The 20,346-nt window shown below is 34.4% G+C and overlaps 2 protein-coding genes, 1 non-coding gene and 1 pseudogene across 3 annotated transcripts; 2 read left to right on the top strand and 2 right to left on the bottom strand.

The window, feature by feature from the left end:
• The first annotated feature begins 2,887 nt into the window (after window positions 1–2,887).
• On the top strand, window positions 2,888–5,285 carry LOC120215791 (annotated as a pseudogene).
• An 848-nt stretch (window positions 5,286–6,133) lies between these two features.
• On the top strand, window positions 6,134–6,216 carry TRNAL-UAA. Its single transcript has one exon. It is a non-coding gene; the product is annotated as a tRNA-Leu (tRNA).
• Window positions 6,217–6,494: 278 nt separating this feature from the next.
• LOC120216041 (pentatricopeptide repeat-containing protein At2g03380, mitochondrial) lies at window positions 6,495–8,681 on the bottom strand. The gene has a single exon (XM_039213559.1). The coding sequence runs from the start codon at window positions 8,652–8,654 to the stop codon at window positions 6,507–6,509; it is 2,148 nt and encodes a 715-aa protein (XP_039069490.1). The 5' UTR covers window positions 8,655–8,681; the 3' UTR covers window positions 6,495–6,506.
• A 1,663-nt stretch (window positions 8,682–10,344) lies between these two features.
• On the bottom strand, window positions 10,345–15,059 carry LOC120216040. The gene is made up of 5 exons (XM_039213558.1): window positions 14,912–15,059; window positions 13,771–14,006; window positions 12,845–13,622; window positions 12,652–12,725; window positions 10,345–12,606 (listed from the first exon to the last, which is right to left on the bottom strand). Exons 2-5 carry the CDS (start codon window positions 14,002–14,004, stop codon window positions 10,636–10,638), a joined length of 3,057 nt encoding a protein of 1,018 aa, XP_039069489.1. The 5' UTR covers window positions 14,005–14,006; window positions 14,912–15,059; the 3' UTR covers window positions 10,345–10,635.
• Window positions 15,060–20,346: the final 5,287 nt, after the last annotated feature.

The following is a 20,346-nucleotide window of genomic DNA, read 5'->3' as shown; positions in this document are numbered from 1 at the left end:
GGTTTCATCCTGAAATTTTCATAGCTATGCGTTAGAATACTAATTTTTGATTTCTTTACCTCATTGGTACCTTCATGTGTGACTTGAAGCTTGTCTCATATTTCTTTGGAGGTTGTACACGATGAAACTCTTCCGTATTCATCTGGTCCAAGAGCACAAAAGATAATATGGATGGCTTTGGAGTTGAGCTGGAATATTTTTGTATCTCCTTCACTCCACAACCTTGGATGAGTGATAGGCTTAATGTATCCTTCTTCTACGGCATTCCATGCTCCCATGTCACTTGCTTGAATGAAGTACATCATTCTATTCTTCCAATAGGCGTAGTTAGCTCTATTGAAGAAAGGAGGCTTGTTGACGGGCATCGAATCGAGACCGGAGTCGTAATTTGAAGTGGAGGCCATTGATGACTTGGTAATCGATGTAACTCTTCCCGGATCGACTCAAGAGGCGATTAAACCTTCAAATGAGTTAGGCTCTGATACCAATTGTTGAGTTAATCGAATGACGAAATTGGCCAAGAGGGGGGTAAATTGGCAATAAAAATTTTGTGGAAGCTTTTGCAGAAAATTGAAAGAAATTGCACAGCGATTTACAGTGGTTTGACTTTCTCAAACAAAGTCTACGTCCACTACCTTAGCTATCCACACTAAGGATTTTCCAACAAATTCACTAATTTGTTCTTTCTTTTGAGGCCAAAGAGATAACCTTACAATTCCCTCAAGAGTATACCCCAACTCTTGAGAACACTCTTTTCTCAAAGAGAAGATTACAAATTTGCAAACTTACAAGAAAACCTCACATGGTAAGATGTTTGCACAATTCTAGAACAAAGAAAAGAACACTCAAAGATGAATACAATTGAGCACAAAAAGTGTTCTTGAAAGAAAAATGAATATTGAATGAAAATAGGCTTGAAATGCTCAAACTTGAGGTTTGATGCTTTCTCTTTGATTCTCTCTTGATTCTAGTTGCTTGATGTTTCTTGTAGTTGATCAATGGCTTCTAAGCTTGCTTAAATACACCTTGGATCACTTCTGAACGTTGGGGATGATTAGAGAAGATATTATAGCCGTTTTAGTGTGAAAACATTTAATAAAACAGCTTGGAGCGTGGGGGGAATCGGTTCCCTAAGTGTAAAATTCAAATATTTCGACCGTTGTACAAGAGGGGAATCGGTACCCCCTTGGGGGGAATCGGTTCCCTCCGAGCATACTGGAATTCTCGGAGCAAAACTGTTTAGGGGGGAATCGATTCCTCCTATGGGGGGAATCGGTTCCCTCCGAGCATTCTGAAAATCTCGGGGCCAAACCATTCAGGGGGGAATCGGTTCCTCCTATGGGGGGAATCGGTTCCCTCTGAGCAATCTGGAATTTTTGGCTTTGAATTGGTTCGAAATACTTTGTAAAATTATTTTGAAATTGTTTTATGATTAAAACTTAATTTTACACTTAAGTAAGGATTAAAATGATTTTTGAAATATTTGGAGTAATGTTTTGATATTCGAATAGTTATATCGAATATACTTAGAAAATCATTTGGAAAATCTTAAAATCCATTTAACTTAATTTGTTATATCGAAATATCAAAATGTTTCAACAACTTCGCAATAGGTCCATCTGTAGTGGTGTTTATTGGAAAAACGCTACTATATATATACTTTTTTGGGCTATTTTTTTGCCCTGCACAATAATAGTGGCGTTTTTTTAAAAAACGTCGCAATAGATCTATCTATAGTGGCGTACTGTGCATCCTTTTATCAGATTCTACTTTGTGTTTAGTTAAATTGCTTATGCTTTTAGAGACTCTAAGGTCGTAGCTAGTTCATTATTAATGCCAATTGTGACATGGGGGAGATGAGATCCAAAGATGCTTTTCAAAAGTATTCAAACCACAAAATTATACAAATTTGAATTTATCTATTTTAAATTAATCATTGATATATGATCTATTTATCGATTAATTTAAATCGAATTTACAAAGGTCCATTATGGAGTGACCCTTCCAACTCAGTATGCTCCATACACAAACACTAAGATTCTAACTCTTGACATTGTTTAAGGAATCTAATGTTTCATCTCACTAAACCAACTGATTGTGATTTTGACTTTATTAATAATATAATTTTTATTTATTTATTAATCAATTAATTTAAATCAAATATTATGAATATTAATTATAAAAATAAATTTTAATTCATTTTTATTCATAATATCATAATTCAATTTTTTAAATGTAATAATTCATCTCATTAAATAAATTGATAATTGATGCAGTTCAATCTTAATCATCAATACAAGTAACAACTGGAATTTAGATGAAGAAAGTCTTCTTTATTGGAATTCTTCTAACACTATTTTCCTTAAACGAATCGATTATAATTATCTGTTTGCTTTGACTAGCTTTTGTCAATGAGCTTTTCTTTTATCATTTTTATTGAATTAATTATTTCATAGGATTAATACTAAAATAAGTATTTAAATTATACCTAAATTCTCGAATATTGTCTAAACTATTTTTGACCCATCAAAGTGCTTAACGTTATAAATATTACTCATTTAGGTACTCGGGACGTAAACGATATAAGGTGGTTTAATTTTTTTTTTGTATATTTTTAAAGAAAAACATAAACATCTTGAAATAACCCAAAACTTTGAAAACATTCATTTCAACCCCTACACCCATGTCGGTCGTCGCCTTTTGCCATCGACGAAACTCCACCCGACCTCATCTCCCCCGACGACCAAAACCCCTATGAAATCGTGATCAATCGACAACAAATCGACGTTTTATACCCCGCAAACCCTATGATGAAAATCACGATCTCATGTGATCTCGACGGCAATTACCGCAACGTATGACTAGGAGGATGGCAGAAACTACGTCAATGGCGGTGATCGTGGCCGAAAAGGGCGGAAGTGGGTTAAGGATAAGATTTTAGGGTTTTAGGATTTTTATAATTTAAGAGAAATTATGTTTTTTATAAATATAATAATATATTTTTTAAAATAAATTTTAAAATAAATTTTAAAATAATCAAATTGAGATACGTGTCACTTAACAAGGAAAATTAATGTCGTTGACGGTCCGAGCACCTAAATGGGTAACGTTACACACCTAGATGTGTCAAAAAATAGTTTAGGCATCTACTGTAAAATTTAGTATAGTTTAGACGCTTACTTTTATATTAAGCCTATATCATATTATTTAAATTTATTATATTTATTTTATATTAATTTTTAAATATTTTAATTTCATCCATGTAATACAATTTTTCTTCTAAATTAGTCCTTAAAATTTTAAAATAACATATTTACTTTTAAACTACAACCTCATTCCAAGTTAATCCTTAAATTTTGGAATCTTTCAAATTTCCTAATTCTTCTCAGTCTGAAATATTAATGCTCTTTATTCTAAGAAAATAATAATTAGGGAAAAACCATGGCGCGTTTATTGATTCTGCTTTTCATTTTCTCTCATTTTCCCGGCCTTTCCTTTTCCAACACTCTCAAACGCGACGGTAATGAACTTAGTTATTCTGAGTTTCTACATTAATATTTCTTTCTTTAGTATGTTTTGTTATTGGTTTTGGTTTTGGTTTTGGCAGTTAAAGCATTGAATGAAGTAAAAGCGTCGCTAGGGTGGAGAGTGGTGCACACCTGGGTCGGCGACGATCCTTGTGGCGACGGCAACCTTCCGCCGTGTTCCGGCGTCACCTGCTCCGTTGTCGGCGACTATAGAGTTGTCACTGATCTGTTTTTTTCGGTTTTTCTCTCTCTTTTCGAATTTAGTTAGCTTCAGTTTTTTTTGTTCTTAGTTTGGTTCGTTTAATTGGCAGAGAAGTTCATGCAGTTTTAATCGCCGGGCCATTTCCTGTTGCAGTGACAAATTTGCTCGATCTTACTCGACTGTATTATTAAATCTTTTTCGCAATTTTTTGTTCAGTTAATTAACTGAATGATTTATACTGAAACTTAGTATGATTGTTGAATATGACAGTGATCTGCATAACAACAAGCTAACCGGACCGATTCCGCCACAAATTGGTCGGCTCAAACGTCTTCGAATTCTGTATGTTACCTTATTTTCTCTTTGTTTTAATCAACATCATATGTTCTGCAGCGTCATAGCTAGCCTAGATTCTTTGATTATGGAATAAAGCCGTATTGCTTTGCATCTTCATTTTTCTGGAAATATCTGTCTGACAACTGTGTTCAACACATTTCCTGACATGGGTGCGAGAACATAACCTGCCAAATATATGAAAAACAATAGAAAAATTTAAACATATACCCATATCCAACGTTGACATCAAAGTCCGAGTAACATTCAAATAAAAGTTTTCTTTCTCAGGTTTTCGTAACTTTGGTTTGATTCCGTTTCTTTGATTTTTTTGTTTGTTTTTGGTGTAGTAGTTTGAGTTGAAATAAGCTACAGGGTGTTCTCCCTGCTGAAATTGGTGAACTAAAGAGTCTAACACATTTGTAAGTGAATACAAGCTTTATTAGTTCGAGAGTGGTGAGTGTATGTATCTTAAGTTGTTCTGAAATCACCAAGTGGAACTTGTTTAGGTACCTGAGCTTCAATAATTTGAAAGGGGAAATCCCCAAGGAGCTTGCAACTCTACCGGAGCATCGCTACCTACATCTACATCAAAACCGTTTCTCCTGTTGCCGGCTGAGCTAGGCAGTTTGAAGAAACTTTGGTGCTTTTAAGACTACTATTCTCCATAAAACGTTTAATGTTCTTGATCAATCTTTGCATATAAGGATATCTGTTCTACTTCCATTGTCTATATTGTGCATCGTGTTCTAGCACTACATTGTTGCAGGGATGTCGGGAACAATCGTTGGGTTGGTACTATAAAACAACTCATAAGCATTGATGGTTGCTTTCCAGCACTTCGGAACCTGTAAGATTCATTTCAGTTGAGTGTTAGCGATGACTTTGTTGAGTTTCTGAAACCCTGTACTTAAGAATTGTCTGAATGCACAGCCCTTTTTGTTTGAAACTATGGCCTATAGGTACCTAAACAATAATTACTTAACCGATGGAATTCCAGAACCGCTCGCAAACTTGACCAACTTAGAATCTCGTAAGTACGGTGATTTTAACCTCTGAGGAAATGAAATATAACTCTGATTTTCATTAATTGGTATATTGATTACAGGTACCTATCTTACAACAAACTGTCAGGAGAAATACCATCTGAAGTTGCTCGTCTCCCTCGGTTGACATCGTTGTAAGCTCCTTGCTTTACATTTTTGGTCCTGATTTACATGACACGGATGCCCTGGGGTACGGTTTCATTGTATTAAAACATTGATGTCCATTGGTTTGCTAGATAATAGTGTGATTTGGAAGATTTTTTTATACTAAGTGATATCCTCAGAGTCCTACACAGACTTTTCAGGTGAACTTAAACATTGATGTATATATCTATGTAACAGTATGAACTTGTCTTCGTACATGTTCTTAATATTTGCTCATACCGGAAATGCAGGCATTTAGATCACAATCAATTTGCTGGAAGAATTCCTGAAGCATTCTATAAGCATCCCTTCTTGAAAGAAATGTAAGTTTTTTTTCTTTAACGTTATGATCATGCAAAATTAACTCTTGTAATGTCTGTTATTTGCGAGGTTATTTAACTCTCTTTTCAGGTACATTGAAGGAAATACGTTCCGTGAAGGTGTAAACCCGATCGGTTTGCACGGATTTCTCGAAATTACAGGCTCAGAGTTACTAATTTAGTCAAAACAACAATATATGATTCCTTCCTGTCATGTCATTTCTGTAATATTCATTTTTGGGTCTAAGACTTGGTATCTGATAATCATATTAGGGCCTGATTATTTCAAAGTTGAGTCAGATCGAATTGTAAATAGCAAAAAGCTCTCTGAAGCTCAAAACTGAGATTTACTTCAAAAGATATCAAAATTGTTTATCATTCTGCCCAACAGGCATCAGTTTTATAAGGAAATTTCTCTTTTTAAACCTCTCATTCTCGAGAAAATATTTAGTTTGGTATAAATAAAACAGATTAATGTAATTTCTGGTGCATGAATTTAATTATTGACTTTATCTTGTTAGGATATTAAATTTCTAAATTTTGTTTCACGTACGTAACAGAGCTGATTTGCCCGAGAGGTTAAGGGGGCAGACTTAAGATCTGCTGCATATAAATGCGCTTGAGTTCGATCCTCACAGTCAGCAATGTTATTGTTTGATTTAGTCTAATTATTATTTTAGTCCTCTATTTTGCATAATTTGATATTTGATCTCTATTTTAATTTTGTATAATTTGCTTTTTATATATAATATAACGCTCAGGGTCTGTCCAATTAAAAATTTACATGTCAAGAAAATAAGTAACTTTTTTATTTTAAAAAATCTCTGTCATCATTTTGGCAACAACTAAAGCCAAAGGTGTTGTCAATTTGGATCTAATTAAAATATTATAAAAACAAAGGCACCAAGTTATGCTAAATTAAGCCTGTCGAAGATTAAGCAAGACATGCTACTCTAGCAAACGAAAGGTGTTTATTAGTTTCCATCTCTGTTATGCTACAACCAGGGTCTTTGCTCAATCCTCTCTGCTTCATCAATTCTCTTACCTGATTAACCTGAGCCCATCTCCCATCTGAGGCATACAAGTTAGAAATTAGCACGTAGTAACAGGCCTTATCAGGATGCAGATCGAGCATTTTCTTGATAGCCGCTTCTCCGAGATCGAATCTCGAATGGAGTCCGCATCCATGAAGAAAAGCTCCAAACAAACTATGATGTGGTTTAAAAGGCAATTTTTCAATAAAATCGAAGGCTTCTTCAAGCAGTCCGGCACGGGCCAACATATCAACCATGCATGCATAGTGCTTCACAGAAGGAACAAAGTTGTAGTCTTGGCACATTGAATTAAAACATTTCCATCCTTCCCCGAGCCGCCCCGTATGGCTACATGCAGATAAAATCGTTGTGAAGATTACTTCATTTGGCTCTAAGTTTTCCTTAATCATATCACTGAAAAGTGCAAGAGAACCACTACTTTCCCCTTGAATTCCATAACCACCTATCATTGCACTCCACGTGACAGTGTTTTTCTCTCCTATACTGTCGAACACGACACGGGCGGATTTAGAATCCCCACATTTGGCGTAGAAATTCAAAAGTGCGGTGCCAACATAAACACTAGACGATAGTAGGCCGGCTTTTATAGAGTAAGCATGAAGTGAAGAACCAACTTGAAGAGCACCAAGTGAAGCACAGGCTGACAAGATGCTAACCAGTGTAACAGCATCAGGTGACATCGATTTCGACCTCATTCGATGAAACAGTTTGAGTGCATCATAAGCAAACCCATTTTGTGTGTAACCATAGATGATCGAGTTCCAGGCAATTAAATTTTTATCCGAGACAGTCTCAAATATGTACCTAGCTTCTCTAACCGCTCCACACTTTGCGTACAGGTCCACTAGAGCGTTTACCACAGTTGGATCGGTAACTCCAAGCCGAATCCCCAAAGAATGAACTAACCTTCCAATGCTCAAATTGGTCAACTGTGCACATGCTGAAAGCAAACTTGCAATGGTAACAGCATTGGGGAATATTCCAAACCTTATCTTATCGACAAACAACTTCAAAGCCTTGTCAGGAAATCCGCTCTGAGAATATCCAACAATCATTGCAGTCCACGATACAAGATCGACAGAAGAAAGTTTGTCAAATACAGAACGAGCATCCCGTAGATTACCGCACTTCACATACATGTCTAGAACAGCAGTCACCAAGTAGGAATCAAGTTCGATACCAGTCTTGATAACATATCCATGCACCCATTTCCCCTGATGCAAAGCCCCCAACTTCCCACAAGCGGTCACTAAGCTCACTAACGTGAAATGATTGCTCTCAACCATTTCTTCTCTCATCCTATTAAACAAAACCAATGCTTCTTTAGAGCAATCATTCTGTACATACCCTGCAAGCATCGAAGTCCAAGAAACCACATTTCTATAAAGAATTTCGCCGAAAGCCTTCCGCGAACATTCAATTCGGCTACATTTAGCGTACATATTAACAAGACCAGTTTGAACAAAACTATCAGGATTCCCTAACTTGATGATTTCGCAATGTACTTTCCTCCCTTCATCAATATCCTGCAATTCGCTACACGCCCTTAACACGATCGAAAAGACGACATTATCACACGGTCCAACACTCATTCTCATACGAGCATAAAACCCAATAATCTCCGTATACAAATCGTTCAAAAAGTACCACCTGATCATCACTTTCCAGGAATAAAAATCTGGTTCAGAAATTCGATCGAACACCAACCGGGCACAACCAACATGCCCAAATGTCCCGTAAAGGCTAACCAATTTGGTATCGCACAAAAGATCACCTTTGATCCCACTTACAAAGAACAGGGCGTGGACTTTCTTCAGATAATCGATGTTCTTGCAAAAACCCAGAAGAGCAAAAGACGGGTTCGAAGAAATCGAATGCACTGGAGTAAAAGAATGGTCCGAAGAAGAAAGGTATTCAGAAGGGAGATCAATAGTGTAAGAAAGAGATCTCCATTGAAAGTAAGGCTCCCTCCTGGTAAGAGGACGAGAAACTCGCCGATGAAAGAAAGCGAGAATCTTTGTCACCATTGTTATTTAAAGCTTAAGCTTTGTGGTTAAACGCACCCGCCATTTCTTGTCGTACGGTTTGGTTTCCTCAGTTATGATTCGTTAATTGATTTTGAAGTAATTCCAAGAGGTAGGTTTCTAATAGCATATCAGCTAGGGTTGGATCGAATGTATTTTTTAGCAAGTCTAAGAGGTAGATTTTCTGTCTATATAATGATATTTTATTAAGTCTTTTTGCTATTAAAATTATAAAATTGTTATTAACGATTAATTATGTTTTAAACTCGTCTTTTTTTTGTTAAAAAATTGATGGTTGTCTAAGCTGGACGTTAACATGATAACTGAAATCTTATAGTTGTTTGAGATTTCAGGATCATATTTTATCATATCATAATCAACATGTTAACGTTCAGCTCAAAATGTCGTTAATTTCTTAACGAAAATGGATGAGTTTGGAATATGATGAATAGTCGGGTGACCATTTTGTAACTTTTAATAATCGAGGGTCTCAACAAAGCAACACTCTAATAGTCGAACGACTATTTTATAACTTTTAATAGTTGATGAAATTAATAAAGCAATACCTTATACTTATCTAAATCTTTTTCTATTCATAATTAGGGTAAAATCATAAAACTTATTGGAGGGTTGGAATTGAATTATATATTTCTAGAGTCAAAGTGTAATATTACCATTGCATCAGCTTATACATTTATAAGGGAAAAAAATTTTATTGTAATTTTACCATTGAATTGAAGTTTTACCATTTTAGAAGGGCCATAATCTATTTTAGCAGTGCTAATTTAAAATTTTACAATTTTAAAGGGACTTAAACTACAATTTTTATTATATTAATTTGAATGGAGGATCAATCTGAAAATAAAAAATTTAAGCAAGCCCAAAAATAAAAACTAAAATAAAATGGGGGACTTGACATTGAAAAGTGGAAAGTGATCTGAAAGTGATGAGGCATTTGACTGATGATAATGAGATATATTGTACTACAAATCAACTCAGACTCTGACACACCTTTTCTGCTACATACGAATCCTTAATGTTCTCGTTCTTTCTACACGCGCTCTTCCTCTTCGTGTTTGCCAGTTTCTTATTCTCCTTTTTGTTTTATTCTTAATTAACACAAAATAATAAATGGTAAAGTACACAAATGATCCTTCAACTATAAGGTAAAGTATACAATTGAAATAGATTTGAGATTGTTTTTATCATACTTCAATCATAAGGTTAATATCTAACTCAAACGATTGTCAATTTTTTAACAAAAAAATGATGAATTTGTAATATATAAATACTCAAGTGACTATTTTGTAACTTTTAATAATAAGGGAGATCTACAAAGCAACACCCTATAATAAGAGGATCATTTTATAATTTTTAATAGTTTAGGGACTAAACAAAATAATAATTACATTACTTATGACAAAGTTTTCCCATATTTTTCTCAGCTGTTTTTCGAAATTCTTTCTGGGATATTTACCCTTTGTCGGAAAAACGTTTCGGAAATGTATATATCTGTTGGAGGAGCCGATGCTCGTATTCGTTGAATGCATATCCGAACATGAGTATGGGATATATGACAATGAAAAGATCCTCCAAACACATGAAAGAACCTAAACAAAACTGAATATACCGGCGATCCGACACTCACAACTGAATCCGAGAAACATGGATAAGAGATTAACCAGACCAAACAAACCACAAACACTCGGCGCCGTTCAAGTCACCCTCAATGACACAAGAAAAGCTCTTAGGGTTTCACCATATTGACAAACTGAAGGAATGTCAGTCCTATATGTCTTGGAAGTAATAATGCAACATTACTTATGGATGATGCAAGTAAGCAAGTTGTTCTTTATCACCCCAAGACATAAAATCAAGTATTGCCTAATTTCAGGCTAAGAGGAAATCTCAAAGCAGATGAACAATAATGATTTAGTTTTCTCTATGGCAATCTCGATGAATAAAGCCTCAAATTCTTTTGTTCTTAGGTTAATGCGATAGATGGAGGATTACCCGTCGGACATCGTTGCCTGCGAGGCCGTCTAGTTGTCTTCCCCCATCCAGTTAGGCTTCGATCCTCCAGCCCCACTTCAATGTTATTAAGCTTCTGTGTCAATGGCATGCAAGTTGTGTCAGCTACGGGAGGAGAGGAACTAGTTACCGACCGTCGCCTCCCCCGGCCACACACGGCTCTGGTAGAGTTCCATGAATGACCGGTCGCTCTCATAAGTCCTCCAAATGTCTGAAGATCTTCCGTTACCTCATACCTTGATAGGGAAACAAGACCTGGAAGGATGTCCCTTTGAAAGTCTCTCCGTTGCCTTCCTCGCCTTCTCTGTCCCCTTCGTGCTCGAGTCGTTAACAAAGATGTAGTTCCTGTTTCTTCTACTTTGAAGTTTTCAGGTACCAGAGGCTCAGGCATATAATCCTCTTCCCGGGTTTCTGCTAAGTTCAAAACCATTGATTCAAAGTAATCAATCTCTTCCAAGGAAGATTCATCTCGATCTCTATCTTTACCAGTAGTAAGAGCCTTGAACTTCCTCTCGAGATCTTCCTCAAAAGAGGAAATTGTCTCAACAAACCAATTTAGGGGGTCTGTCATAGTGTTTTCAGATGAATTGCAATCAACATCATCCAAATTACTGTCCCGACAAGATGATGAGATGGCAACTATTGCCTCAGCTGCAATCTTTGCACGTTCATCCTGCACATAGTGATCTTTACTTTGTGTTGACTGCAAAGATGGTTCAGATGCCTTTTCCAGTAATTCTTCTCCATGAATGACTTCTTCAGGCTCAGGAATTAGCGGTGCTTCCAAATCTATCCCTCGAGTTGTCTTCGTACCGGTGCTCGGAACGGAGGATATAAAAGAAGCTTCATCCTTGTCAACACAGGAGTTCAAGTCCCATTGAAGTCGGAAACTTGACGTCTTTTTATTTGTTTCCTTCTCTATCACTGAATTCTCTGCAACAATGTCGTGGTTCATGTCCAGAAGAGTTGCATCACAAGGTAAGTTAATATCAAGTAACCTATTCCTTCCTTTATTTTCTGCTTCAACTTCTGCACGTCGAGCAACAGATGCATGCGGTGCAGTCAAAGAAGTTTCGTTCTTAGAAACAAAAGGCTTTTCGAAAATGGGGATTCCGAGTATCTTTTTGTTGTGCAGATATTCACTAACTTCACTCCTGCTGGTATCAACATTATTGGCGAATGAAACAGACTTCACATCCTGTGTAACATTTTGACTGAAATCATTGCCAGCACTTGTGGCCTCATTCTTAGAATAAGGCATGGCTCGTAGCCACGGTAGCCCTCGAAGATGATCCTCACAATTTCTTCCTCCATCTATTCGAGTACCGCATTGCAAAACTGGCTCATTAGATTCACTGTTTGAAAGCATCGCATTCAAGTTTACACCACTTGTTGACTTCATATCAACGCCAGTCGAACAGCCGTAAGGCTTAGTTGAACCATGAGAAGGGAAGTGCTCAGAGACCCCCTTACTATCATAACTAACCGATGGGAAGCGAATGACAGATTCCTTGGAACCCGATGAGGAATCGTAATAAAAACCATTTTGATTGGGAAATTCACTTTCGAAACTTGGATTAAGTCTAGAATTGCTACACGCCTGCCACTTCTCTCCGAAAATCCCAATGCTCGGGGATGACATCACAGAACTCTTACTCGAAGGACCGGGTGAATTAAAAAATGGGTGAGTTGGAACTGTCATTGACTTCTCGCTTAAGCTACAGGAAGGCTTGTCCCAAGAAGTAACCGAATGAGACCACTGCTTTATGACATCAGAAGAAGCAAATGGATTCAAACTAGGTACATTAGACATGGCAATCGACTCCGGATGACTGTTATTCGAGATTTCACCATTTCTTTTGGGAACTTCTAAACCTCGAAGCATTCTTTCTTTCGAGAGAACAGCCTTGCTTTGATCAGTTACCAAAAATGTTCGAGGATCAGGAGTTTTTTCATAAGGAACCTGTACCTGCTGAGAAGATACAGGCAACTTCTGCTGATGAAAACCTCTAGAAATCGACTTTGAGTTGCTTTCACTATGCCCTGCAAACGGAGATAACAACCACACAAGAACAACCGTAAATACGTGTAACGTTACGAAAGGAAGGGCAATCAAGCAATCAATGATTTTTTAAGTTCAGTAGTTCACAAGTGAGTATTACCTGCTTCAAGCATGTCACAGAAGAATCGTCTCACGGTTCTGTTTTTCTCAACATGTACATTACTTACAGACTTCTCACTTTCGCGAAGAGAATTCACAGAAATGCCTTTCGGCAAACAAGGAAGCTCTTGCTTCGGGTTAGCAGACAGTTCATGGCCTAGAAAGTGCGAAAATGCAGAACCATCAGTTTCTTCGATCTGAGCAGGCTCATTCAAGTCAGCCAAACTATTTTTGCCCCTCGAGCATGAATTGGATCTTGAAGCATCTTCGAGACAATCAGTCTTCCCTGCATGAAATAGTTTCCCACCACTCGCAGGCCCGATTTTCCAATTTCCGTTCAGAAGATAACTTGATGTGCCAGATGCTGTGTCATCTCTGAACTGTTCTGCTTCTTCAGTATCGATGTACTCGTCTGCTGGAAGTTCAAGGTCAAACATTTTACTTCTTACTTTTGTGGGTCTGCCCTCTAACATCTCAGCATCCTTTATGTTACCTCCATTCCGGGACAAGGGATCGGCTCGGGTGCTACTTCCCTTCACTGAACTAAGGGGAGAATAAGTGTCTTCAACACCAGAAACTGACGGTAGACCATAAAGAGAGTTTGCCACCGGAAAGCTAGGGATATGCAATTTGTTAGCCTCTTCGGTTGTAATTTGCGACGCTAACAGGCTTGATGATAACGATGGCTTAATAGGAATTTTATTGTTCTGTAAATCTTTCTTTTTAAATTCATCCATCAACTCCCTTTGTATTCTGTACAAGCGGTGAAGCTCAGACACCTAGATGAATACAAAGAACTTGGATACTTAAATATCTTCGAAACAAAGTCAATTATATAAACAAGCAACACTCGGTGACTCAACTCCATTGAAACATGCAGGTGAAGACCATATATAAAGGCACAAAAACAGCAGAGATCTTAGTTACCTGATTCTTAAAAATAGCCTCGTGCTTAAGCATTATTCTCTTCAATGTGTCCTTATCATACCCGAGATACACATCGACATCGGCCCTCGAGAAAAAGCCATTGTAATGCTGACTGTTTGTCAAGGTTTTATCCTCATAATAATGTGGCCAGCTACAACTGTTTGAATCCTCATTGAGATCCCTCATTGAATAATGTCCGGGCAAACAGCTTTTCAACTGAACTTTTGTTCCCATTCCTGAAATCAATAAACAATTCTAGAATGACATAACAAGGAGAATAGAACCCTATTGTTGCCAGACTCCATGAACCATATAGGCAATAACCATTAGAATGGAGTTATCAGTTATGGAGTCGTTTTCGTTTTACATAAAAATGACTACCGACATTAAACCAAGCCTGATATCTGCAATAATTGAAGGCCTAGGTTCCCAGTAGATGAGTGAATTCAACAGGCACTCGGGATGATCGTAAACCATCACAAGAATAAAGAGCACAATCCACCTAAACTTGCAGGGTTTCACCTTCATACCAAGAACCAGAGAATTAAAGAAAACACCCTCATTGAAGATATCTGCAATTTCATATTGATGCATGCAACTACAGCAATCGAAGCTCGTGTCGTGATGTGCAAGTCCATAAGCAATGCAACCAAAAGCATACACATACACTAAGATAAGTATAATGTAAGCAACAACGGTATCAATTAAGCACCACACCACTTCATCTATGTTGAAACTTCCCATGTAAAGGCAAAATTTTGCAGAAAGGGATATTGATAAAATAGGAAAGTTAGGGATCCTATGATCAATAAGGCAAAAGATCCAACATAACTAATACCAAAATTAAGCAAATATTAACATATGAACAAACCATCACAAAAGCTGTGATCAGCCATCAAATCATAATTTCATTAATCAAAATCCAAAAATAAAAAATAATAATAATAAAGTTGAGAGTTTAGGCTTAATTAACTCAATTGCAAAGCCATTATAACCCCCAATTTATCAGACTAGCCAAAAAAAGGGAAAAAGCAATGAATAATTAAAGAAAATAAAGAAATCCCAATTAACAAAATCATAAGATAATAAATTAAATATATATGTCAAATTACCAGAAAGTGAAAAAGGAACAAAATTGTACCTCAGACCCACATCCTCTAATCAAAACTCATTCGAGATTCTCCCATGGATTCAGCTTCAACCCTTCCCCATCATAGATAAATTCAAAAGCTCCCAAAAACTTGTCAGGTCATCAACAAAAGATTAAAGCTTCAAAACAACAAAAACACAGTAATAAAAAAGACAATACAGCTAAAACAACAAAGTGGGTGTTTTGTTTCTAATATTTACTTTTGTTTCTAGAGAAGGAAAGCGGCAATATATATATATAGAGAGAGAGAGAGAGAGTGTGTGTGGGAGGGAGGGGGAGCAGTTTATTGCTTTGTGATGGAGTTTAGAGAGAGAAGGAGGGAGATCCCAGGTGAAGAAATATTCTCAGGAAACAAACGATCTTCTAAGAACAGTGACATAAAATTTGTCAACATCTGGTCTTTCTCCATTATTTTTTTTCTCTGTTTGCACTTCTTCACATCTTTCTCTCACATTTCCTTCATTTCTAAAAATACATTTTTTATATGATTTTCTCTCCCCTTTGGGTTTTTTGAGGAACTACAAAAGAAATGAGCATTTCTAGATTCTCTCCACCTTCCTTGCTTTTTGGTACAGATATTTAACCCCATTATAATATAAACCCCATTATTTATTCTTAAAGTCTAAAATATTAAAAAAAATAAAAATTTAAAAGAATAATAAATCTGGTAAATTTCAAGTTAATTTTATCGAAAAATCACTTTCACAAGAAATAATTACTTAAAATGGTTAAACTTTTGGAGATATTTTTCATTTTTAATCAGGGTTTAATTGGGTGATAGTTAATACTACAACAGACAATAAGTGGGGCCCTCTGATACTATGTGAAGGATGAGTTTTCTTGAGGTTTAAGAGAGAGAAGACAGTTTGATTAATCAGAAACAAATATAACTATAAAATTAACTCTGTTCTATTGGGTAAAGTACAAATTTCTTCACTAAACTTTACTCTTTTTTATTTTATTCATTGAACTTTAAAAGTTTTTAATTTTCTTATTAAATTTAATATATTAGTTTTTTTGTCACTCTTCAGTTAGTGATGTCGTATTAAAAAAATAAAATTTTCATCAAAATAGTGTTATTTTACATCTATATAATAGTCCATTTATAACATCGTTAATAAGAAAATGGTTGAGTGATAAAAAAACTTTATGTATTAAGTTCAGTGAGTAAATTAAAAATAATTAAAATAAACTGAGTGAAATAGAAGTTAGAGTAAAGTTTAGTTACCAATTTTGAATTTTACCCTTTTTATTGTGTTTTCAATTACTGACGTTGTTTTTGTTGATTTTGATTGGTCGATCCTCTGTTCCGCTTTACCATCAAACAAAGGTTTGTTTATTATTAAAAGGGATAAAGCAACTTTTAGTCCCTGAACTTGGAAATTTACCCCTCTCAACTTTTTCTGGTACACATTAGTCCTTTGACTTGGATTTTTTCTTATTTTTAGTTCTTTTTTATGATGCAACACTCTACACATTACAAAATCTCAAAGTTTCACATTATCAAAATGATAAAAAAAAATATAAGTTCAGGGATTAATATGGGCTAAAAAAGTTCAAAGACTAAGTTGAAAATCTTTTACAAGTTAAAGGACTAAAATTTATTTTCTCTTAATAAAATAATTTTTATAAGGACATATTTTGCTGCTAGTCCTTGGACTATTTGGGTAAGTTATAGGTTTAGCCCCTATGATCTAATCTAATAATTATAACTTTTAATTTTTTATACTTTTTGAATTTAAAAAATTATCTATCCCAAACGGCGTTAGGGGTGTAAATGAGATACTAGTATTCACAAGATATTCGAGTTTTACTTGAAAAAATGAATTCGACTAAGTATAGTCGAATCGAATTTGAACATCAAAATATTCGACCTGAATAACTGGTAAGCCTAATCAAATTTTAATTAATATATATTTAAAATACTTTATAAATCTTTATTTTACATGTAAAAGACACTTAACTAGAGTTCAATCTTAAATACAAACGAGTTTAATTAAGCCCGATTAATCGAGTTTGAGTAAAAAATTTAGCAATCAAGTTTGAGTTCGGGTCGTATTAGGGTTCGATTATCGAGTCAAGCTTGAGCTTTTCATTATTTGAGTTTTCCACTATTATTCTTTATATTATGCATAAATTGTAATTTAATTGATATTCTTCTATTTGATAAATTTTAGCTACATTGTCCCTGTATTATTTGAATCACGACTAAAATTGTAAATTTTGAAAATTACAAAGATTAAAATTTAATAAACTATAGTATATAGATAAAAGCATTAGCTTGTACATACTATAAGGACTAATGACAAATTTGTCCAAAAACAAGAGTGAAGAGCTGTAAAATCTAAAAACCTAAGACGTGGCCCTGTTCGAGATTATCATGGGATCCAATGGCCAAGAATAAGAGAGAGAAAAGTCGGCCAATCCTTAGAATGTTTATAAACAAACAATTTTTTTTTTAAATAATGATTAAATAAAGTTTGATTATTTCGTGGGTCTTTTTTGCCCTTTGTAAGTGGTTCTAAATATTACTACGTTGTCATAGTAGGAGTGTCAATAATATTAAAAATATTAATAAAAATAATATTAAAAATATCGTATATGATTTTATAATGTTAGGAAATAATAAAATTTAAGTTGAATATCATAAATTACATATTTATTTATATATAATAAAAACAACATTCAATTACTTTTATGTTATTTTAACCAATATTAAAATGAGCATCACAAAAGTAATAATGAATATTTAGAGTTGGTAATATTTGATAAAAATTAAGTTAAATTGATCGCTTTTACAATAATTTATATAATACTTAATATTAATCAATTAATTAATTAATAATCGAATATCGATAATTAAAAAAAGGGTAAAGTACATAAATGGTTTCCGACTATAAGATATTGTTTTATCGAGTCTCTAACTATTAAATATTACAAAATGGTCCCTTAACTATTAAAAACTACAAAATGATCACTCGACTTTTCATTATCATCCAAACTCGTAATTTTTTTGTTAGAAGTTAACATGGTGAATGAGATATGTATGGTAGTTATTTGAGATTATGAGTCCATATTTTATCATATATCAGTCAGCAAGTTAACGTATAACTTAGGTTGCCATCAAAGTTTTAACAATAGTCGATGATCATTTTATAACTTTCAATAGTTTAGAGACTCAACAAAGTAACTCTCTATAATTACAAGACCATTTTATAACATTTTAATAGTCAAGGCATTCAATAAATTATTATCCTATAGTCGAAGCCATTTGTATACTTTAACCTACTTTATTTATTCTCGCTTTGAGTTTGTTATTCCTTGGAAGTCAAACTGACTTTGTTTGCATCGAAGAGCTAAGGTTATGAATAATTTATGAAGGTAATTTACTAGGAATGTACCTTATGAATATGACATAAGAAAAATAAATTTGGACTTATCAAGACTATGCAGATTGTGTTTGGATCGATCAGAAAGTATACTAAAATACCAAAATAGACCTTTTGACCATTTTACTTTTCAAATTAAGTCCTTATCGCTTGATTAATAGAAAACCTTATTTATTTCCATTTCCATTCAAACAAAACATTATTTAAGTCAATATTTTGGTTAACAGTTCAAATTGGGACCATAAAAAGGTCAAACATTTCAAAATAGTCCAATAATGATTAAATCTTTTTGAATGTCCTCGAATAAAATCTTTTAAAATATTAAATACTTTTGAAATTGTTTGAACATTTTAAAAGATGGGCCATTATATCAATACCCCCTAAAAATTTGACTCGAATTTAAGTATCTGATATAAAATTTAATTCATATTAAGGGTTTATCTTAAAGCTTATTAAAAATGATTTCTTGATTCATTCTGGATAAAATTAAGAGTATAAAGATTAATGGGTAAATTACGCTTTTAGTATCTAAAATTTCATTTTTGATCCATTTCAATACCTAAACTTTCAATTTTTTCAAAACCATACCTAATGTTTAATTTTTGTTTCGTTTTAGTACATCCCATTAAAAACTTAACGTGACACATTTTTATGGGTAAATTGCATCATTCATCACTCAACTATCTTTTCACTCCTATTTTAGTCACTAGAGTTTAATTTTTTTAATTTAATTACTAAACTTTCAAATTACTCATAGTTCAATCACTCTAACTTTCAAAATTATTTTTATTTTTAATTATAAATTAATATAATAATAATAATAAATGCCATGTCATAAAATTTATTAATGAAATAAAATAGAGTGACTAAAATAGGAGTATTTTGAAAGTTGAGTAGTTAAATTGAAATTTTTTAAACTTTAGTACCAAAATAAGATTGAGAAGATAGTTGAGTGATGAATGATCTAATTTATCCATAAAAATGCAGCCGTTAAGTTTTTAACGGCAAAGTACTAAAATGAAACACTAAACATTGGTTTAATTTTGAAAAATAAAAGTTTAGATATTAAAACGGATAAAAACTGATAGTTTAGGTACTTAATGCATAATTTACCCAAAATTAATTTATATGTAAATGAGGACGTTAATTATATTATTAAATACTTGGTCATATAGGCATTAGTTACAATTAGATCGTGATTTTATAAACATGAGGTATCAATTAGGCAAGAAGTAATTAAATGTTGCATAGATTTTTATTTTCTCTTTGTCCCATCTATTATTACTTGGTGGGTTCAAGATGTAGTTGCCATGCCAATTCAAGAAGATCGGATGTGATAAATGTGGCCCATCTCCTTATCAGCTTTCCAACAGGTCGTATGAATTGAAAGGTTTATTCATGATCTAGCTCCTCAAACTTTTCCTCCTGTTTTTATTATGATCATTTATAATTTACATTCCGTTTTCGGACATTTAATAAGAACAGCTCACGAGCAAGCATATTTGGTTGGTTAGTCAAATTGTTTATATTTGTTCTCTTGTATTTTCTTATGTTATATGTTCTAGACCTAGGGATGATAATTTAACTCGAAATCGTAGGATTCTGACCTAACCCAATTTGATAGGGTCAAACATTTTTAAAAAATTAGGTTCGGGTCGGGCGGAGGGTGAAAAAATATGACTCGACCTGACCCAGGATAAATGTCACCCAATTTGATAGGTCCAGGCTCTTTTTTTTTTAAAAGGTTCAGGTCGAGTCGGGTGGAGGGTGAAAAAAATATGACCCGACTTGACCCGGGATAAATGTAATTTCTTAAAAAATATTCTTTTTAATTAAATCCTTATTTTATATAAAGTCGGGTCGGATTTATGTTCTAAAAATTCGGATTGAGTCAGAGTCGGTGGAGGACATATAATTTTTGAGTCGGGTCAAGTTCGAGTAGAATATACATATTTTTCGAGTCGATCGGGTTGACCAAAAGCCCAACTCAATCCGTTGTCATCCCTATCTAAATCGACTAGGAACACTCTTTTCTCT

Source organism: Hibiscus syriacus, unplaced genomic scaffold, assembly GCF_006381635.1.
Source record: "Hibiscus syriacus cultivar Baekdansim isolate YM2019G1 unplaced genomic scaffold, ASM638163v2 tig00110156_pilon, whole genome shotgun sequence".
Taxonomy (NCBI): Eukaryota; Viridiplantae; Streptophyta; class Magnoliopsida; order Malvales; family Malvaceae; genus Hibiscus; species Hibiscus syriacus.
This window is presented reverse-complemented; position numbering and strand designations above follow the sequence as displayed.